At 42.0% G+C, this 23,159-nt stretch overlaps 1 protein-coding gene across 3 annotated transcripts in view; it reads right to left on the bottom strand.

The window, feature by feature from the left end:
• Positions 1-23,159, bottom strand: part of rbm19 (RNA binding motif protein 19) — a 71,124-nt gene that overhangs the window by 46,313 nt on the left and 1,652 nt on the right. For all 3 annotated transcript variants that reach the window (XM_008118682.3, XM_008118681.3, XM_008118680.3), the window contains exons 2-21: positions 22,774-22,956; positions 21,970-22,101; positions 21,636-21,680; positions 21,147-21,363; positions 20,053-20,342; positions 19,819-19,899; positions 19,490-19,568; positions 18,678-18,749; positions 18,275-18,475; positions 17,248-17,378; positions 16,978-17,099; positions 16,155-16,251; positions 15,702-15,812; positions 14,968-15,168; positions 14,668-14,785; positions 14,384-14,541; positions 14,217-14,277; positions 14,045-14,124; positions 13,850-13,905; positions 12,556-12,672 (exon numbers count right to left, since the gene is read on the bottom strand). In XM_008118682.3, the coding sequence (XP_008116889.2) occupies positions 12,556-12,672; positions 13,850-13,905; positions 14,045-14,124; positions 14,217-14,277; positions 14,384-14,541; positions 14,668-14,785; positions 14,968-15,168; positions 15,702-15,812; positions 16,155-16,251; positions 16,978-17,099; positions 17,248-17,378; positions 18,275-18,475; positions 18,678-18,749; positions 19,490-19,568; positions 19,819-19,899; positions 20,053-20,342; positions 21,147-21,363; positions 21,636-21,680; positions 21,970-22,101; positions 22,774-22,956 (2,552 nt within the window). The remainder of the gene's footprint in view (positions 1-12,555; positions 12,673-13,849; positions 13,906-14,044; positions 14,125-14,216; positions 14,278-14,383; positions 14,542-14,667; positions 14,786-14,967; positions 15,169-15,701; positions 15,813-16,154; positions 16,252-16,977; positions 17,100-17,247; positions 17,379-18,274; positions 18,476-18,677; positions 18,750-19,489; positions 19,569-19,818; positions 19,900-20,052; positions 20,343-21,146; positions 21,364-21,635; positions 21,681-21,969; positions 22,102-22,773; positions 22,957-23,159) is intronic.

Genomic DNA, 23,159 nt, shown 5'->3' on the forward strand with positions numbered 1-23,159 from the left:
TGTGGAGGGGCCGAATTATCATTTGAAAAAAAATACAAACAAATTCCTATGCATACTGCACATGTCTTATTTGTAGTGCAACAACAACAACAACAACAACAACGAAAGAACAATACAATATTTAAAAATGAAAACAATTTTAACCAACATAAACCTATTAGGATTTCAATGGAAAGTGTGGGCCTACTTCTGGCAAATGAGATAGTCAAGTTAATTAGGATTGTTGTTGTTGTTGTTGTGTGCCTTCAAGTCATGTCAGACTTTGGCCGAGCCTCACTTATACCTTGATTAAATTCCCCCAAACTGGAATATTATCAGCTATCTTATAAAATAAAGAAGGGCAAAGATGCATCAGGAGTGGGAAAGGGTCTGGAGATGTCCAAAAGATCCTGTTTAAATTGGGGAAGCATCGGTTTGAAGGGAAATGATTTTTCCCCTTTAAATTTCTTCTAAAATGAGCAGCATCTTCCTCCACAGGAGTGATAACAAGAAGGTGGAGTAAATCTTATTCTTCTCTTTCGGAACAGACCAACTAGGCGGCAGTTCGGCGATTTCTCCAATTGCACCAATTGTCTTCTTTCAAAGACAAAAATGACTCTAGATCTTCAACTCAGAGGAAGGTGCTTCTTGACAGCTGGAAGCTGTGCAGCCCAATTTTTGAATATTATCAGAACCACCAAGTTACTTTGATGAGTTTGAGAAAATCGGAGACATGGCTTTCTTTACAGCGGTGAAGATGAAGCAAACAATAAAAGGAAAGATTTATACATATGGGTATAAATGGGTAAAAGCTGTTTGGCAGGGGATATATACTGCCTGGGACTCTTTCAGTCTCCTTCTCTGGAGGCTTTTAGGATGAGGCTGGATGGCCATCTGTTGGGAGGGCTTTGACTGTGTCTTCCTGCATAGTGGAAAGGGGTTGAATCTTAGAGCTGGAAGAGACTACGCGGGCCATGCAGCCCAACCCCCTTCTGCCATACAGGAACACACCATCAAAGCACTTCAAGCAGATGGCCATCTGCTTAAAAAACCCCAGAGGAGGAGACTCCAAGGCAATGTATTCCTCTGCCGAATAGCTCTTACCATCAGGAATTTCTTCCTAATGTTTCAGTGGGATCTCTTTTCCTGCCATTCGAATGCATAGCTCCGTGCTGCTTTATTTGGAGGGGAGAGGGCCTTTTGCCATGTCAAACACGGCACCTAGAACCCTATTTCTCCTGCAGTCCTTCCAGCTTTGGCTCGATTTCCCCTCCAATTCCGGCATTCCCAGGGAGCTCTCGCAAGGATTGCGAACTGCTGCCATCTATGGGCAATGCATTACTGTTTTCGTCTTCTGTGTTTTCAACAGACGGGTGGCTCTAGCAAGGCTCTGCTGCATCAATGGGAGCACACCATCCGACCAAGTTGTACTGCGTAGTTTGTTTGACTTTGCTCAGAATCCTGTGCCCAGTTCTGGGCAGCAGAGTCCAAGGAGGATATTGGCAAGTGGCAGCCGGTTTAGAGAAGGGCGACCAAGACAACCCAAGGTCTGGAAACCTTTGAAGAACCACTTCAGGACTTGGAGATATGTCACAGCGAAGGAATGCTCAAGCCCACAATATGCAAGTACTGAGAAATCTTGTGAGTCAGGAGTACCACCAGACACTTATGGGTTCCTAGAGACCCCAAAGTCTCCGGTTAGGGTACCAACACTTACAGTTGGCACATCTCTCTCCAAGTTCTTCTCATTCCATCTCCATGCTTCTCAGTTGGACTGGTTGGCCCTTGGGGTCTCTTCCGACTCTATGGGTTGGCAACTTAGTCCTCTCCAGAAGTCTTAAACCACCGCTCTTCAAAGTGCCAGTCAGCCTGGTCAACGGCCTTGTATAAAAGTAATCCAAAACATCTGGAGTCAAGGTTGTCTATCCCAGCTCTGGCCAAGGCACTCAAGTGCAACAAGACCACGTTGACTCAGTTCGTCTCCTGCTCATACCCGGCAACGATTCCTTCTTGACAGCTTCTCAGTTGGAGAAGACAATGACAAATAGTGACAGGTACAGTCATTGGGTTACCACTGTCATAGTAATTTAGCACTCTGGAGCCTACTCCTATGGAATAATTTCACCAAGTAGGAGATGGGTTGTGCTGATCTCGCCTGTCCTGCTGGTGCCAGGTTCTCTGAAACACTGGATCTCAGAAACTCTTTTGAGAAGGGGATATATTCTGGAGGCCCAAAGATTCCAAGTATCAGTATTTAATAGAACTCCAGAGTTACGTAGACAATGACAAAGTGCGCACGAGCTAATGCATATGTTGTGATCTTTATCTGAGATCGATGTCACCGGTGCAGAATGTAGCCAGAGATGGTTTGTTGCTTACAAGGATGTTCTCCTAGTCTGGTACTGGATGTAACCATAGCCTCTGGGCACCTAATAGTGCAGTTACAGCCTTTCTACGGTGTTTGGCAAAGCAATTCAGGCCATGGAGAGATGTCAGCTATTCTCACGATGGAGTTGAACGGGTTCACTAGAATAGATTTCTGGGAGTTGAAGGCCAAAAACATCTGGGGTCCCCAGGTTGAGAACCACCGCTGTAGACATTTGTTGGCCACTGCACAAATATTGGAATTGCGGAATGTGGCTGGCCACAGAACGTCACTAGGTGATCTTGGGTATGTCACACTATCTCAGCCACCAAGAAAGGCAAACCGCCTCAGATCAAACCTTGCCAAGAAGACCCTGCAACTGAGTCATCTTAGGCTTTCCATGAGTCAGAAACAACCTGAAGTCACACAGCGATAACAAGAAATATTGATATAAAAATATATCTTGGAGAGTTGTATTGACCGAACATCATCCCAATCCAATGCTCCCCATACATTGTTTGTCTCTTTTGACGACGAAAAATAATGATGTTAAGGAATCCTGGTGGAACATGTGGGGTTAAACCCAACAGTGACAAAACCTGATCCGAGCATGAACATTTGGTGCGTTAGGGGAAGGCTTTGCTGGGCCAGAAATATATCCCTTCCAAAAAAAATTAGCTAGACTTTGAAGAACTTTACTTTCTATAATTCCAGAAAATGACTCTGGTGAGATTAATTATTTTAATGAGAAGGAGGAAAACGTGCATGGGAGATCAAATAAATGCAAATCCACGAAGGTGGCCGGGATTCTCATTAAGCGTTTCCATTAAAGAAATGGCGAGATCTCGGAATGAGAAATAAGTCCTCCCTAAAATGAAGGCGCCACTTCCTTTCTCCTTCGGGGCTTTCAAGCCAGAAACCGGGCAAAGCGACGCAGACGGAAGAGGAGCCAAAAGGTCTGGCGCAACCTTTCAGAGCGAGAAAAATAATAAGAAAAGGAAGTTTCCGTTGCCGCAAAGCTCATCTTCCAGCCAGGCAACTATTTTTTTAATAGAGCTCTCCATCTCACGTTGACAAAGAGAGAGGACTAACACCATTAGAGATCTATAATCCTCTTCCCAAGGAGCAAGATGTACCATTTGGATACGGTGATCTTTTGAAAAAAATAAAATCACGCCAATGTTAGAATCATCTATCAAGTTGTTCTTTTGCTTGACAGAATCAGAGGAAGTGCACTTTTCTTTTCTCCTGCTCTCATACTACTGTGAAAGCAGCAGCCCTCCATGTATTTCTCCCCACGGTGTTGTGAGGAGAAACAATTCATTTGGAAATTTTAGCCGTCTGGCAGTATCTTTGCCACTTTTTCCTTCAATAAAGGTGGGCACATTTCTTTGCAGATAATGGATGAAACCCTGTAGCTGATTTAAGTTTGGGTATGCTCCTTACACTTTTTCCTCTTGTGACCCCGTTTCGCCAGAGACACTTTTACACAACCCCGGATATATAAAACAGATAGAAGAATCAAACATTTACTGATAAGCTTGCTAAACAGGCTGATTTTCCTTTTCATGAAGTACAGTCAAAGCATCTTTTGTTGTAAATACTGCAGAACAGATTTGTGACAATGCCTACAACAGCCACTAGGTGGCATTCAGAAAAATTTTACTGTTGACAAATATTTCACAACCCCAAGATTGTACTAATTTAGGATTGAGACCCAGAATTTAAGAAGATGATACTTCTTAAGAAGATGACACCAATGAAGTCGACTGAATTGTACTTGGCGGTTGATTGATATTGTTAATGTGGGATTTGTGTATTAGTAGTGTTCAAATGAAATTTGTGTCTGGCATGTATTCATACTGATTGCATCACCCAGAGTATGCTATAGTCTGTAAAGGGTTAATTACTGAGAAGCTGTGTTGACCTTGATGTGTGGCTGGAACCAGGGAGTGTCCAGACACAAGTGTGATTATATTCCTTCTGCTTATGTGATTGTTTTAGTCAATTGTTATGTTTTGTTTTCGTTTCTAATTCTTATAGCGTTTTATAGTGTTTTCAGTGTTTTATTGTACAATGTTTTATGCTGATTTTATATTGGAAACCGCCCTGAGTCCCTTTTGGGAGAGAGGGCGGTATACAAATAAACTTTTACTTACTTACTTACTTACTTTGTACATTACTGATGGCATCAGTTGAGATCTTGCTCTGTTCTGAGTTTTGTCTGCCTAGAGTGAAAGCCAAGCCTGTGTTCGTCTGAAAGTTTGTTTGTCTTGTACAGTAAAGCTTTGTACATATTTTTTACCATCGTCTCTGACGTTTCTTCGTTCTGCACTCCATTGACAACATACAACTGCTGCTACGCTGCAAATTACTCTGACAGATATTATTACTGTTGTATTAACTCCTGTTTTATTGTCTTACTGTGTTTTATTTTTTGTATATTAGGCAATATATTTATGCTGTTGTTTTTGTATATTATGATGGTCGGGCCTTGCCCCATGTGAGCTGCCCCGAGTCCCCGTGGGGAGATGGTGGCAGGGTATAAATAAAGTTTTATTTTATTTATTATTATTTTTTCGGTTGTTGTAGAAGGAGGTACCCAGAGCCATCTTGTGCAATGATCCTGCCCCTTTCTTTGTGGGCAACCCCAGATTCAAGGCACCAGTGCGTTCTGGAGCAGGGCACAGGGATATTCTGGGTGCCATGTGGTTGGAGAAAAGGAACAGACATTACCCTGCCAAAGCCCCAGCGTCACCCTAAGGCTTGAGAAACTTCTCTGGGAGTTGAAGGCCAAAACATCTGGGGACCCACGGATTGAGAACCACTGCTTTACAAGGTCTTGAGCCTTCTCTTCCTAATGTTTAGCAGAATCTCATTACTATGTTCCCATTTTCTACATGATGTCCCTCCAAAACAACTGATCAAAGCAGCCTATAAGTGGCCTTGATAAAGTCTGCCTCGGAAGTACTTTATTTATATATCTAGATAATTTCAAACATGACTAATGCTTTTAATTAAGCTGCCCTTTGGGAGCTATATTTTAGGTTTTACAGGGTCAATGATGGCTATTAGGTTGGTTAAGAAGCTTTGTACCAAGCCCAGTCCTGCATTAGAGATCCAAAATAAAACACTCATTTGCTCAGCTAATGACTCCTAAATGTTTGGATGCTGCAAGTGGCTTTGGAGTGCATTATTGGGGAAATTAGGTAGATTTTCAGTCTGAAGACATTGTTAAGACTACTTTGGCTATTTTACAAGGACTCTGAAGATCAGGAAACTTTGCCTTGTTAAGAGGGGTCATCGCTCCTAAGTGCACGTAGGTAGAGATGACAGGCTGTTTTTGAATGCCCGGAGTTAAAAATATTAAAAAGTAACCAAACAAAGTTTGTTTTCCCCCAGCTCTTTCCCAGCATTCTTCCAATGCTGATATCACTAGAAAGACTTCCAACTAGACAGAGGACAAGATGGAAAACTAGGGGCTGGAGGAGCATTAAAAAGGTTTTGCAAAAGGAACTAAGCTCTGTGCCTGAAGTCAGTTGTGCCGAGCCGTTCCCATGTGCTCCGAGGTGGGACTAACAATGGATTTCCTACCACTTTCAACATCCCTCTCCTGACCAAGAATCTGCCAGGGAGGCTCTCTGCTTCAGGATGATTTGCATCTGCTAATCTCCAGAGATCCATCTCGAGGCACAAAAGCTGGAAGTGAGAGAACAGTTGCCGACTCTTCTTGCAAAAGCCTTACCAAAGCAACGGAGCTGGCGTTAGCCTTGAAAATGCCAAAATGCCATTCCAACCATATCTTTTAATTCTAAGATGCACTCGACCCCCTCATATAAACATTGATCAAAATTGGGCAAGTCTTAGAATTGCAGGTGCTCATAAACAGATATAGATATTTGTGTGTGGATGGAAGGCTTAGATATGATTGATAAAATATAGATATCATGGATCACTGATATGATAGACAGCGATGACATACAGATAGCAACTGGAGATGGGTGATAATTTTTTTGGCCTGGTTTCTTTCTTAATAGTCACAAACTTCGTATTTGGAACCAAAAGGCCCAGAGGTTTGAGTCACCTTGGGGAAAAAATCCGCAGGATAGAATTATATTATTATTATTAATAATAATAATAATATAATAATAATATATTAATATTATTAGGAGCCCCCAATGGCGCAGTGTGTTAAAGCGCTGAGCTACTGAACTTGCAGACCGAAAGGTCGCAGGTTCGAATCCAGGGAGCAGAGTGAGTGCCCGCTGTTAGCTCCAGCATCTGCCAACCTAGCAGTTCGAAAACATGCCAATGTGAGTAGATCAATAGGTACCACTCCGGCAGGAAGGTAACAGTGCTCCATGCCGTCATGCCAGCACATGACCTTGGAGGAGTCTACGGACAACGCCGGCTCTTCAGCTTAGAAATGGAGATGAGCACCAGCCCCCAGAGTCGAACACGACTGCACTTAACATCAGGGGAAACCTTTACCTTTTACCTTATTAATAATAGTAATAATCTCGGCTGGCATTTGGAAACAATAGACATTGACAAAATTACGATCTGCCAACTGCAAAAGGCCACCCTACTGGGATCTGCACGCATCATCCGAAAATACATCACACAGTCCTAGACGCTTGGGAAGTGTTCGACTTGTGATTTTGTGATACGAAATCCAGCATGTGTATCTTGTTTGCTGTGTCATAAAATAAAATAATAATAATAATGTTAAAAGTAGGATGCCTAGAGAAAGTGAGTCAGATCTTGCTATCCCTAAATCCAGTATTTCCAGAAACTATGCTTTGCGTGCAGGTTGGGAGAGGCAGGTTTCCACTTGCGATGCCCTTGTTCGTGCTGGTGGGAAGCCGGTCCAACTTCCAGCAAGAAAAAGGTAAACAGCCCACAAATATATCTGTTCTCCGAAGGATTTTAACCCCTTCACTGACCCTGAAACTGCAAGAGACACAAACAATCCGACAGGCCGGCAAAACAGTTTAGTGGCTGGTGGAAACGTGGCGGCTTGGAGGAGGGGGGAAGCAACTCGGCGTCTGCCCCTCTGCCACTAATCAGATTCTAATCGTATTCCGCACGATGCCAGAGGTGTCTGCAGCCAATAAGAGGTGATGGCAGCCAGCTGCACTTTGCTGACAAAAGCTGTCAAAATAGCCTCCGAAACCACAGCTGAGGAGGGGGGCTGCTTGATGAAAGTGCGAAAATGAGATTCAGAAATGAGGGGGTGCTATTGGGGGGGGGGAGGTGTGGGAGAACCGCTTCCCATCTAAGACGCTGCCATCCTACAAATGGGAAAAGCCGATACTGTGGACGCTGGATTCGCATCAATCCTTGTGGAGATAGTGCTTGTGCCTAGGACAGGATCAGGATCCTGGGTCCAAACACCTAGGGGGCCGGGCTGTGGCGCAGCTGGTTAGTAACCAGCTGCTATAAATCACTACTGACCGAGAGGTCATGAGTTCGAAGCCCGGGTCGGGTTAAGCCTCCGACCATTAATAGTCCCGGCTTGCTGTTGACCTATGCAGCCCCGAAAGACAGTTGCATCTGTCAATTAGGGAAATTTAGGGATGCTTTATGCGGGAGGCTAATTTAACTAATTTACAACACCATAAAACTGCCAGCAAAACACGAGGAAAGGAATGCGGAAGTACAGCCACTACTGGACGGTGAAGCAACAGCTCCCCCTGTGGCCGGAATCGTGAAGCTGGAAAAATGTTTAAAAAAAAATGCCTCTGAGTCTGTCTAATGCATGTTGTTTGTCTGTTGGCATTGAATGTTTGCCATATATGTGTTCATTGTAATCCGCCCTGAGTCCCCTTCGGGGTGAGAAGGGCGGAATATGAATACTGTAAATAAAAATAAATACATTTAGGCCATAGAAAATGAAATGCGGAGATATATATGTCACCCCTGGTTTGAAAACAGTCCATGTGAAAGGGATCTAGGAGTCTTAGAGGACCACAAGCCGAACATGAGTCAACAAGGTGATGCGGCAGCTAAAAAGGCAATGGGATTCTAGGCTGCGTCAATACGATCGAGAGAAGTCATAGTCCCATTCTCTTCTGCTTTGGTCAGACCTCACCTGACCAAAAGAGTCTCCCTCTCTGGAGGTTTAGAAGCAGAGACTGGATGTCCATCTGTCAGGAGGGCTTGAGTTGTGCCTTCCTGCGTGACAAAATGGGCCCTTGGGGTCTCACCCAAGTCTAGGTTTCTCTGCCTCATTGGGAAGGCGCCAGACTCCCGTCTTTCTGTTCTTTTCCTAAAGTTGAGTATCAACCCGTTTGCACCGATTTCAAGATACTTTCATCTCCTGCGTCAAGAGTTAGACGCTGCGCCAGAGCTTGTCCCGGTGCCCGAGATAGGAATTTAAGGACGCAGTCCACATCTACCTGCGTTTCCTTTGCCCGCAGGCACCCGAGTGTTTCAATTCTCTTGCCGACTCCATGAGTCCATTGCCCACTGCCATTTCGATTGCGATCACAACAGGGGGAAAAAGGCTTGGAATAAATGTTTGTTTCATTTTTTTTTTTACGAGGGGAAAAAAACACTACTGCGAGGAGCTGAGCTGCTATTGCTTTCTTTTTTTTCTCAAGGACAATAATCTTTGCTCCAGCCGAGAGCGAGCCAAACTCCCCAGCAGACAAAAACGCAACGACGAGAAAATACAACATATATTCTCCTTTTTTTTTTTTTTTGCAATGGAAGTAGACTACTGGAAGTCCCAAACATTCCTATTCTGCAATGTGGATGCACCCACTGTTGAAAGTTTTCTAAACAGAGGCAACGGGATTCAATTTAGGTTGAATTATAATGGAATATCGGCATTCACCTGGTTCCAGGATTCAGTGATCAATTTACTTACGGATTGCTTAATAGTGGTATCAAACTACTCTTATTCTACAGTGTTTATATATAGTTATTTATATTGGTTTCTGTTTCATGTTAGCCGCCCCGAGTCCCTTTGGAGAGATGGTGGTGGGATAGAAAAATAAAGTATTATTATTTATTATAGTCCAACATCCCATGCTCCCAGCCCTTTGGGACATTCATAGACCAGAGCAACGTTGGGTTGAAACCAGGGCTTGGGAGACAAAGAGATAAACTTATGTGCTCTGTGTACTCTCTTGTAACTGTCCCAAAAAACTGTTGTTTTTTTTAACTTCTATGTCTTGTTGAATATGCGATTTTAATAAGTTTTACTGATTTGTCTTTATATTGTTTTGTCTTTTTCATTGTTTGTAACCACCTGGGCTTGGCCCCATGTAAGCCACCCGAGTCCCTTCGGGGAGATGGAGGCGGGGTATAAAAATAAAGTTATTATTATTATATTTATTATTATTATTATTGGGCTTGGCCCCATATAAGCCGCCCAAGTCCCTTCGGGGAGATGGAGGCGGGGTATAAAAATAAAGTTATTATTATTATATTTATTATTATTATTATTGGGCTTGGCCCCATATAAGCCGCCCAAGTCCCTTCGGGGAGATGGAGGCGGGGTATAAAAATAAAGTTATTATTATTATATTTATTATTATTATTATTGGGCTTGGCCCCATATAAGCCGCCCAAGTCCCTTCGGGGAGATGGAGGCGGGGTATAAAAATAAAGTTGTTGGTGTTAATATTATTATTATTATTGGGCTTCGCCCCATGTAAGTCGCCCGAGTCCCTTCAGGGAGATGGAGGCAGGGTATTAAAATAAAGTTGTTGTTGTTATTATTATTATTATTATTATTATTATTGACACAACGACATAGTCTGACACAGCAAACAAGATAGATATGCTGGATTTCGTATCACAAAATCACAAGTCGAACACTTCCCAAGTGTTTAGAACTGTGTGATGTATTTTCAGATTATTATTATTATTATTATTAACCATCCTTTCTAATTTATCAGCCTCTCCCCAGACAGGAAAGAGAAAGGGAGGGAAGGAAAGACACGAGCAACATGACAATCCTTTCCTGGCCCATGATCTCTAAAGCAAAAGACTGAAATGATTTGATGGTAGCTTCCGATGACACAAAACCCCTACATTTGGCAACTGTAAGGCTTTAACCTCCCAATCGGAAGCAGGGTTAGACCTTCTATATTGAGGTCCCCTGGCTGGAAAGATGAAGAGTGCCCCCTGCAGATGAGACGAGAGAAGAGCAACGTGAGCCAAGACTGGCTTCGGAGTCACAAAGAGGGAGCGGGAGCGCTAAAGCTGCAGCCGAAGCCATGAGAAAGGGATCTTCTTCCTCTCCAGAAGCATCCCGTTGTGATATCAGTTTATATGTTTAGGAAGTGGCTGAGATCCTTCACAATGAGGAGACAGAGCCTCACTTTATAATACAATAATAATAAAATTGTATTATAAAGCCTAACTTTATAATATAATAAAATATAATAATATTGTGCTAGGGTAATAATATAATATATTGTATATACATGTAATACTGATACTAATATTATAATGTAGCACAATATAATACTAATAATAATGCAACATAATAATATTAATTATATATTACATGTAATATTACTAATAATATTACGGTATAGTGGTATAGTGCAATATAGTAATATATAATGCTATTATTGTGCTATGCTAATGATATAATATACTGTATGTAAATGTAACTTTTAAGCTGCTCTGAGTCCCCTTCGGGGTGACAGAGGGCGGGATATAAATGCAGTAAATAAATAAATAAGAGTTAGGGCAACGGCAACTTGTTTGCAAAATGGGATGTTCTGAAACCGAATGCACATATGGTAGGTCCATAGGTGTATAACACATATGCATGCCAGAGGAGTGTGCAAGGTGCATATCACTGATGCCATGACACTCCCATGCCTTTGAACCAGACACGGCCATTCCGCATAATTCCAAAATGCCCGGCTGCTTCCAAAAGGTAACATAAGACACAAACACAACACCAACGAGACACTCGACACCAGCTTTCACAGAAACTTGTATCACTATTGCTGAGCCTGTCAACACTGGGAAGAATTATGAACTCAAATCTACATGTTTGGCACCAGTCGTACAAACTTCAACCTGTCTGCCAACAGTTCGGAAACTCAATACATTAAAATATAGTCAATGGAAACCAGTTCTCATTCAACTTGCATATCTACAGAATGCCAGGGTGCATCCATACTGCAGGACAAATGCAGTTTGGCACCACTTTGAACTGCCATGGCTCAAGGCTAGGGAATCCGGAAAGTTGTAGTTTTACAAGGTCTGCTCAAGAGGGCTAGTGTCTTACCAAACTACAACTCCCAAAATCCATAGCCATGGCAGTTCAAGTGGGATCAAATGACATTGATTCTACAGTGTAGACAAGCCCTTGGGGGGAAAAAGGAGTGTAAACAAATAATACATAATGTATAATAATAGTAATACCATTATTAGTAATACTATTATTAGTAATACTATGCCGCCTTGAGTCCCCCAATGGGGTGAGAAAGGTGGGGTAAAAATGATGTAAATAAATAAATACTATTACAGTAGAGTCTCACTCATCCAACACTCGCTTATCCAACGTTCTGGATTATCCAACGCATTTTTGTAGTCAATGTTTTCAATACATCATGATATTTTGGTGCTAAATTCGTAAATACAGTAATTACTACATAGCATTACTGTGTATTGAACTACTTTTTTTGTCAAATTTGTTGTCTAACATGATGTTTTGGTGCTTAATTTGTAAAATCATAACCTAATTTAATGTTTAATAGGCTTTTCCTTAATCTCTCCTTATTATCCAACATATTCGCTTATCCAATGTTCTGCCGGCCCGTTTACGTTGGATAAGTGAGACTCTACTGTATTAGTAATACTACTATTATTATACATTTCGATTCATAATACATTATGAATCGAAATGTAATAAAATTTAATTAAAAATTAGTAATGCTATTAGTAATAACTGTAATAATAGTACAGAATGCGCAATGTGGCCTTGAGTCCCCCAATGGGGTGAGAAAGGCAGGGTATAAATGAAGTAAGTAAATAACTACAATTATTATTATTATTATTATTATTATTATTATTATTATTATTATTATTATACATTTCTATTCATAATACATTATGCATAGAAATGTAATAAAATTTAATTAAAAATTAATATTATTATTAGTAATACTATTAGTAATAACAGCAATAATAGTACAGAATGCCCAATGTGGCCTGTAAAAGGTCCATCTCCTTACCTGAAAAGCTCTCTGATCTCTTTCACCGTCGCTTGGAAGGGAATGTTGCGCACCAAGATCTTGGAGCTCTTTTGCTTCTTGAGACGTTGTGTTTTGCGAGTTGACGTCACTGGCGACCTGGTCAATCGAGACAATGGCAGGTGAGCTATTTAGTTATGTATTTACTACATTTATACCCCACCCTCTCTTACCACGAAGGGGACTCAGAGCGGCTTACAAGTTATGTTTACATACAATATATTATTCCATTAGCATTACTATTACTATATTGCACTATACCACTATGCCATAATAGTATTAGTAATATTACATTTAATATATAATATATAGTATATAATTAATATTATTATATTGTATTATTAGAATTATATTGCATTCCATTATAGTATTAGTATCAATATTACATATATATACAATATATTATTACCATAGCACAATATTATTATATTATATAGTACTACTAGCTGTGCCCGGCCACGCGTTGCTGTGGCATTTTCTGGTGGTGTTGGTGAGAAATTGTTGAGGTAGTGGTGGTATTGAATGTCTGTTGTATGGTAGTCTTTATGTTTAGTATGCACACTGAAGTGGATTATATGGCAGTGTGGAGTCAAGATAATCCAGTTCAAAGCAGATAATATAATATTATAAATGGGTTATATAGCTGTGTGGAAGGGCCTTGAGTCTACACTGCCATATAATCCAGTTAAAATCTGATAATCTGTGGAAGAGGCCTAAGTGAGGCCTAACTGTGCCTGTCCCCTGGGCTGAGTAGGTTGCTAGGAGATCAAGTGGGCAGAGCTTAGCCTTCAAACTGGCAGCAATTGGATAAAAACTATTATTCCTCTCCCTGTAATTAGGACTTTATTTTTCTTTTCTTTTTGTTGTATCAACCTAGAGCCGTGGATGATGGGTTGTGTTGTCAAATTTCGAGGTTGGGGGGCCTGTAGTTTTGTTGTTTTGTCCGCTGCCCTGATGCCATCACTCTTTTATATATATATAGATATAATTAATATTATTATATTGTATTATTAGAATTATATTGCATTACATTATAATATTAGTATCAATATTACATGTATATACAATATATTATTACCATAGAACAATATTATTATATTATATAGTACTATGTTGTTGCTGGGGGGAGGGAGTTATGCCAAGGGGCATCAGTGCAAAGCATGGTTTATTGCTAAGGGGACTCGCAAGAGTAGAAGAGGGCGGAACAGCAGGGATCCCTCCACGATTTCAGATAAAATAAGACTAGGAACGATTGTCACTCAGATGAGAAACTTACTTGATGGCTCTTTCGGAGATCTTGACCTCCAACTGATGGCCGTCCACGGAACAACCCTGCAAAAACCCAAACACAGATGAAGGAAACCCAAACTGAACCACTTCAAAACATTGCAGCATTCAGACCATTTGTCTGTGAGTCCCAAGTCTGCCCTTTTTCCATGCGTAAGAGCATGAAGAAGCATCTCAATCTCACCTGGAGCTGCTTCAAAGCTTTCTGCGCATGCTCTGGCTTCCTGTATTCCACAAATCCAAATCCCATGGAGAGAAGCGTCCCTAGAAAATAAGGAGACGGGCTCGGTGAGAAGCGAGGCTCTCAAATCCAAGACAGCTCTGGGGAGAATGTGGATGGTTCATAAAAAACCTACCGGCTTTATCTCGCTTCCTGGAGACAGTGCAACTCTTCACAGCGCCGGCTTTGGTGAAAACCTGGCCAAAAAAGAAAAAAAATATTTCCATGATTTCAGCCTCGTATACTATCAATACAAGTAAATTGGGACTCCAGAATAGGTAGCTCAGTAAGGCAAAAGCTCACCTCCTTCAATGTTTCCTCAGTGGTGTTAAAGTTCAGGTTCTTTACAAAAAGCGTACACCCTGGAAGGCTCTCTTCATCATCATCATCATCTTCATCGTCCTCCTCCTCAATTTGGCCTTTCTCCGTTTCCATTTGAACTTCGTCAACTTTAGAGCCACCTATGCAATGAGTGAGACCACTATTAATCCTGGACGCAGCTTCGCAGCCACTCTGCAAGTGGGCAAAGCCACCCACCCCATAGATTTAGGACAGGATCTTGACATATATCAAACCCACATGCATACCTGTTTCTGCTGGCCCTTCACTTTCCTTCTTGACTCCTGGATTCTCAGGCTTTCTCTTTCCAGGGCCAGAAAAGACCCCCATGGGTGCCCATTCAAGGTACAATGGGATATGCCGAAACTGGGAGAAAAGGTGAGAAAGATCACAGTTAGGTGAGCCAACTCAATGATGAGTCCGTGGCATGTGTGGGAGTTGTAATGGTGGGTCTCTGCATAGGAATGACTGAGTTGGAGGATCTTCCGACAACATCTAGCCACTTTGGCCACATTCAAACCCCAGACGCCTGGTCTCCCTGTTGTTACCTTTGAGTAGGCCAGCTTTGTGAACGCCCGCTTCGCTTCCGTGGGCTCCAGAAACTCCACAATTGCCGTCACTCCTCCTTCGGGGAGCAGCACCCGCCCAAGGCTGCCGTAGGCCCCAAAGACTTCCTCCAACGCAGTTGCCTCTGTGCCAGCAGGCAAGTTCTTCACCAGGATCACTGTTTTGCTCCGCTCACTGGCAGCCTGGCAAAAAGAAGAAGGCAAATTATTATTATTATTATTATTTTACTGACACAAGGACATATAGTATGACAAAGCAAACGAGATCGATATGCTGGATTTGTATCACAGAATCACAAGTTGAACAGTTAGGACTGTGTGATGTATTTATTATTGTTGTTATTATTATTATTAGGGTCCAACTGCATTCTATACTGCAGTTACACCCCCAGCCATCCTGGCTCTTAAGTGATAGTTGAAAAACATCTGGAGGGCCCAAAGTACCCTATGGATGCTGGGCTCTAGGACTGTGTGATATGTATTATTATTATTATTATTATTTCCATCTTCATTATTGTTATTAACAATTACCATCCACAATATTAATAATGATAGTATTAAAATATTAATATTAATAATAATTATATACAATATATATCATTATAGTATTATAATCTCTCTAAAACAAGACCCAATTCTTTAAGAATTCAGACCTCTGCTCCGGAGGAGAACACATCACTGATGAAAAATTAAGCTCCCAAGTGCAGGATTCTTACCTGGCTGAAGGAGTCCAGGCTGACACCGTTTTCCAGCAAGAACTGGCGGACTTTCTGAACCAGCTCCGTCTCTCCCAACGCCACCCGCACGGCCACACTGCCCTTCAGCTCCTGCCAAGAGAAAACCAGGTATGGGTCAAAATAAGCTGGTAATTGGACAATTTCCATCCGTATGGCAGGTCAAACCTTGAGGGCTGGCATGGGGAATAGCAATGAGCCCTAAACAACCACAATATTAAAAAAAAATGTAAGCCGCCCTGAGATGGGGCGGGGTATAAAAATAAAATTATTATTATTATTATTATTATTATTATATAAAATCAACCTAAAAACCTCTCTGATTCCTAGGATACGCTTAAGATGGCCACAGACAGAATCAAGTGGGGACCACAAAAATAGTTTAAATAGGGCTGAAATAGACAGTAGATTAAAAAAAATAAAGTTACGACTCACATGATCGAACACTTGGCTCTTGGTGGCATTGTATTTGTGCGCAACGGCGTCGGCCACAGCGTTCACCCCCATAAACAGAGTGTTCCAGTTATGTGAGCTGGAAAAGGGAGCAAAGCAGGGTTAGCTAATGGCAGATCAAGCTATAAGGTACAAAGTATTGCTGGTAATTCTATTTATTTTTATTTATTTACAACATTTTTACCCCGCCTTTCTCACCCGAGAAGACTCAAGGCAGCTTACACTAACTGGCAATTGGCAATAATTCTACAAGGGTTATCCAGAAAGTAGATTACGTTTTGGAATTAAAAATGAACAAAGTATAGGAGAAAACATTTATCATATGCAGTTGAAAGCCACACACAAATACCACATCTCACGTAGTCGCCATTCAAATCTAGGCACTTACCATAGCGATGAAGGAGCTTTGCAACTCCATCCTCACTAAATTCTGCCGCTTGCTTCCTCAACCAGCCGGTCACCCCTTCCAGCAGCTGCGCAGTGTCGCCAAAATGCTGTGTTGCCAGCCACGCCCCCATTGTTGGAAATAAGTGGTTGAGGAAGCAAGCGGCAGAATTTTGTGGAGACGAGTTGCAAAGCTCATTCATCTAGATTTGAATGGTGACTACATGAGATGTGGTATTTGGGTGTGGCTTTCAACTGCATATGGTAAATGTTTTCTCCTATACTTTGTTCATTTTTAATTCCAAAACGTAATCTCCTTTCTGGATAACCTTTGTAGTTCCACTGGTTTGGCAGTTCCTAAATTCCTATTCCAAGAGCGTCTTTCCCAACCACCGAACATTTGCCCACTGCGAGCGCAAACCTGGAACTGCTGGCTTTGTCCTTGGACGCCTTTTGTTTCTTGTAGGAAGAGGCCCCAGGATCGTCGCCACTCTCCCCTTCGTCCTTCTTAATGGTGGAAGGCAAGACATGGAGCATTCGACCCTAAAGAGAGCACCTCGAGAATGTAACTTTTTTGGGAAACGGAAGCAGGTCGACAAGGGCAAAAGAAAGATTTCGAGTGGAAAGGGGTCTCAAAAGAAATCCTCACTGCACACACTCAAATAGGCCGCCTGAATTCCAACGTCCTTACCTGGAAAACCTGCCCATCCACTTCGGCAAAGGCCTTCACCGCATGTTCAGGGAACATGTAGGTCACAAAGGCAAAGCCCTTGGGTTTCTTGGTCAGGCCGTCAATGGGAAAGTGGATCTCCGAAAGCGGCCCTGCGGAAGAGATAAAAGTAATAACAATAATAATAATACATCATAGTATTATAATATATTGTATATACATATAATATTGATAACATTATGATGTAATAAAATGTAATAATAATAATACACTATTATAATTGTATATTTATATTACATGTAATATTGCTAACAATATTGCAGTATAGTCCTACAGTACAATATAATAATATATAATGCTCATATAGTGCTTATATTGTGCTATACTAATAATATAATTTATTGTATGTATATGTAACTTGTAAGCCACCCTGAGTCCCCTTCGGGGTGAGAAGAGCGGGATATAAATGTCGCTAATAAATAAATAATAAATCACACAGTCCTAAACACTTGGGAAGTGTTCGTCTTATGATTTTGTGATACGAAATCCAGGATATAGATCTCGTTTGCTGTGTCATACTATGTCTTTGTGTCAATAATAATAATAATAATAATAATAATAATAATATAAAAATAATAATAATACATTACACAGTCCTAAACGCTTGGGAAGTGTTGTGATTTTGTGATACGAAATCCAGCATATAGATCTCATTTGCTGTGTCATACTGTGTCTTTGTGTCAACAATAATAATAATAATAATAAACTTTATATTCCATCCCCTCTCCAAACAGGACTTGGGGAGGCTTACAAGAAGCAAAAACACTGCAAAACACAAATTACAAAATGTCAACATAATAAACAATAACATTAAAAACCTAAAAAATAAAGGCAAAAATAAAACATAATACTCGACAACAATATATATATGACAAAGCCTTTAGAAAGCCAAGAAGTGACACCGTGTCACAGTCGTCCACATTCTGAGGGACTATAGAAAGAAAATGGTATATTTTGGGGTAATCTAAGGCTTGTGATGGCTGCCTACCATATTTAGAAAACAGCTTTTCCAAGTCCTCCTCAGTGCTGGTATAGGGAAGATTCCTCACAAAAAGCCTCCCGGAGTCAGACAGATCTTCGTCTTCCTCATCAACCTTCTTTGTCCTTTGCCAGGTCCGGGCCGGGTCCTTCGAGGAAGGTTTAGTCTTTTTGGAGTGCTCCTCATAGAAGAGTTCAATGTACCGCCCACCTGGACAAGAAGGCAGAAAAAGAGGATACGTAAAGAACTGTCAGTCATCTCTTCATCCCAAGAGCACAACAACCACCTTAAGAGGTATGTGAGGTTGAGAAAGAGTGACTGCCCAGTCACTGAGCTTGCAGGGTCAAGAAAGGACATGAACCCAGACCTGGGTGTGAGTCCCAAATGAGCATCTAAACAGGTGGATACCTACCCATGTATTCGTGATTCCGTTTCAGGGCTTTCTGAACCTCCTCCTCATTGTTAAAATCGACAAACACATAACCTGGGAGGAGAAAACAAACACAAACAGATGTGTTGTAAAAGGTTTTCACGGCCAGAATCACCTGTGAGTTTTTTGGGTTGTATGGCCATGTTCCAGACGCATTCTTTCCTGACGTTTCACCTGCATCTATAGCAGTAAGCAGCCAGACCTTGAAGTTGAAAGGCCATTCAATGCTAATCAAGGTGGCCAATTGCAACATTCCCACTTGCCTCAAACAGACAAGAGTTTTTCTACCATATCATTCCACAGATAATAATTATAATAATGATAATAATAATAATAACTTTATTTTTGTATCCCGCCTCCATCTCCCCAGAGGGACTCAGGGTGGCTCACATGGGGGCAAGCCCGACCACTAGCCTAGTTTCCAACAGACCTCACAACCTCTGAGGATGCCTGCCATAGATGCAGGTGAGACATCAGGAGAGAACGCTTCTGGAACATGGCCATACAGCCCGGAAAACTCACAGCAATTCAAGCACAAACAGAGTTGCCTAGAATAATATACCTCTTCTACAATGTCAGTATAGGGAATGTATTTTGAGTTCAACAGTGTGAAGTGTCTATATTAAATTTGCTTTTTAAGTAAGTTCACTTTGTTGTGATGGAATCTCCTTCTCTGGATGGCCATCTGCTGGGAGTGTTCGGATGGTGCCTTCCTATGTGGCATAAGCCCCAGTCAGGAGCTAGATGGCACCCAAGAAAAGAGCACTTGGCAAACACAAGAAGTCAACTCTTACCTGTCTTATTCCCATGGGCGTTCCTCACAATTCGGATCGCGACTGGGCGAAGCGGCACAAGAAACTCCCTCACGTTTTGCTGCAGACAACAAAAGCCCAAGGACGTTAGCAAAGCAGGTATCGGAGGCCTCTTTGCCCCCACCCGGCACGTGGAAAAGTTCCTTTGTTTGGACTAGGATGGCAGGTCAGGCCAGTATGGGATCACAGTCAGATGGTGAAAGTGTTCTCAAGCTTCCATAATCTCAGGACAGAGATCAATGGCATGAACGTTACAAACAACAACTTCAGTTCCATTGGCCAGAGCCAGGCAAAACAACAGGGATCCTTACCTCTGTGACATTGAAAGGGGCGCCCCGCAGCTTCACTGTGTATGACGTGGTGGGTTCATTTGCACCGCCCTGAGCTTTCACCTGGGAAGACACAAGAATTGTCAGTGGAACACTTTGAGGAAAGATCCCAAGACACTGAGATATTCATAAACAGACACAACAGAACTGAACAAATCACCAAGCCATGACCAAATGAGAGACTGATGAATTCTAGAATTTAGGGCTGGGTCATACCTCGGTTGTGGCCTTCTCTTTCTTTGTCCCTGCAACCTTTTTCAAGCCTTCCATCTTTTCACCCGCTCCAGATTCTGCTATCAAACCAGAGCCAGCCTGGCGCCCAGGACTGGGTTTCGCTTCCTCCTCTTCGCCTTCACTAGGCTCCTTCTCATCCACCTCCTCAGCTTCACTCTCCTCCTCAGATGAAGGCGAGGACTCCACATTTTTCACCACTTTTGATCTCAGGTAGTCCATATCCGACAGCTCTGGCCTGGCTGCGGCCTTTCCTTGGGGGCTTTGGGCCTCCTCTGCAGGGTGGGAAGAAGACATGAGTGATATTGGATCATGAGAGGGTTAAAAGATAAGCCAAAGGACTTGCATACAGTCCAAATGGGGAGAATCGGAGATATGGTCAAGGAGAAAATGCAAATCAGTAGCAGACAGATACATAATCTAGCCCAACTTCACTTCGCCTGCATCGTTTCTATCACAGCACAATTATCCAGCTTATACTTATTATGCTTTTTACTCTGTTAAACTGTGTTGTTGATTTACTGTGATTGTGATGTATTTTATATTGCTGTATTTTATATTGTGTATTTTATACTGTTGTATTTTATTGTATGTTGTTGGGCTTGGCCCCATGTGAGCCACCCCGAGTCCCTTCGGGGAGATGGGGCAGGATATAAAAATAAAGATATTATTATTATTATTATTATTATTATTATTATTATTATTATTATTATTATTATTATTTTAGCTGCAACAGGGGTGGACCGCTTCCTGCAGCCAGCTCCAGTGAGCAGTCTGGTTGCAAGCCCTTTGGACCAGCCGAACTTTCCGAGCACTCTTTAGAGGCAGCCTCATGTAGAGCGCATTACAGTAATCCAGACTGGCATGAACCACCATGGCCAGATCTTGCTTCTCAAGGAATGGGCAGTTGGTGCAAAAGTTTTAATTGTGCAGTGAAGACTACATGATCCCCCAGATTAATATTAGCACTTGGTGTGGCTAGGAATGGCACAAAAAGAGGCACATGAAGTCTGCACTTCCTTTCTTTACCAAGATAACACCGCTCATGAAATGGTACATCAACCCAACACATCAAGTACCTTGGGTAATTCCAGCGTCTCCATCCTCATTCCCAAACTCAGCGTCCTCCTCGCTTAGACTCTCCGACTCATCGGAATCAAAATTCAGATAGTCATCCGTCACCTTGGCACGGTTCTTTTTGGCCTCCTCCGCTTTTGTGTCGTTGGACCAAGTGGTCGCCTGAGACCGTTTCTTGTGCGCCTCCAGGAAGTCTTGGAAGGCCTCCTCTCCTTCCAGCTGAGGGAAAGCAAACCAAGCAAAGAGCGAGTCACAAACAGTTATAGAAGTCCCAGCAGAATATCATTTGGGATGTCAAAGGTGCCAGGTACCCATTAAAAGGCTCAGGTGAACATGAGAAGAATGACTCGGATCTACTGGGAGATCTAGGGTTAACCCAGTCATTTTGGGAGCCATAGCCCAAAATAATCACCCAAATCATCTTTGTACTTTGCCATCCCTCATCAGAGGTGGGGCCTGAAGCAGACTGTTTGCAAATGGCCAAGATTTACCTTTTTAAAATCTTCTGGCTGATTCTTTTTCTTCTTCTTTTCATCCTAGGAAAGAATGATACAAAAGCAGATTTTTTTTTTTAAAAAAAGGGTATCACAGAATCATAAAGTTGGAAGAGACCACAAGGGCCATCCAGTCCAACCCCCTACGATGCAAGAAAGCATAATCAAATCACCCCTGACAGATGGCCACCCAGCCTCTGCTTAAAAATGATAGGGAAACTTAATATCAATTCACAAACTGCTCTCAGGATATACTGTTAAAAAACCAAGACGCCCAAAACCTTTCTTCCAGACATTTCAGGCACAGCAGTGAAATGATTTGCAAACTTACTTGCTTAATTTCTGCATGGCCTGAACTCTTTGCAGATTTTTCAGGTACTTTCTCGGTGGCTGGCGGCTTTTGGGAATGTTTGCTCCATGCTCTAGGTTTCTGTGGATCTCCAAACGACTTACAGAACTCAACCTGAAAAGAATTTCAAGGCGCAAGTCAGTTCACAGACTAAATGGCGGAGAAAGTGTGCCAACTCCTCCTCATAAGTTTTACTCCAGATGAGAAAAGCCTCCCACAAGGATGGTGAACACATCAAAACATCCGGGCAATGTTCCCTGGGCAATGTCCTTGCAGACGGCCAATTCTCTCACACCAGTAGTGACTTGAAGTTTTTCAAGTCGCTCCTGACATGAAAAAAAACCCGTATATATTTTTTAAATGATGTGAGCCACCTTGGGTCCGCTCTGGAGAAAGGTGGCATAGAAATCTCCAAAATAAATAAATAACAAAATAAATAAAAGTTTAAAATGCCTTAAACACTCAACCCAATCAAAATATTAATTTAAAATGACTAAAAATGCATTAAACACATAACATATATTTTGCAGAGTACACCCAGATTATTGATTTGGTCATAAAGGGGAAACTGTGGTGTGTCGGGTTTAGAATATTTCACATGGGTACAATACTTGCACCTGATGTGATAAACCATGGTTTACTGTGTTATTGGAACACTATTTATCCCAGTTCTTCCAGATTCAGAATAGATTTCAGTACTTACTAACAGAACTACCTAGTTCTCAGTCAAACCTATATATCCCACCCGCTCATTTAACATCTAAATGCAGTTGAAAGGCACATTACCGAGACTCTGGCTGTATCAATAAAACTCTTGTTGAAATGTGTCAAGGCTGCTTTGGCATCGTCTTCAGACTTAAAGCCAATGAACCCAAATTTGCGGAACTTGCCATCCTTGGTGAACTTCAAGGCACAGTCGGTCAGCGTCCCAAAGGCAGCAAAGAGGCCGCGGAAGCGATCTTCCTTCATCTGCAGGGAAGCAAAAGAGACACTGGATCATTTATTCAAAGGATGTCAGGGTGGGAGAAAGAACTCTTGCTGTAGGATCATGCTCCAGAAGCATTTTCTCCTGACATTTTGCCCACATCTATGGCAGGCATCCTCAGAGGTTGTAAGGTCTGTTGGAAACTAGGCAAGGGAGTTCTTTCTCCCACCCTGGACCTTCCACAGAT

This window comes from Anolis carolinensis, chromosome X (genome assembly GCF_035594765.1).
Source record: "Anolis carolinensis isolate JA03-04 chromosome X, rAnoCar3.1.pri, whole genome shotgun sequence".
NCBI lineage: Eukaryota > Metazoa > Chordata > Lepidosauria > Squamata > Dactyloidae > Anolis > Anolis carolinensis.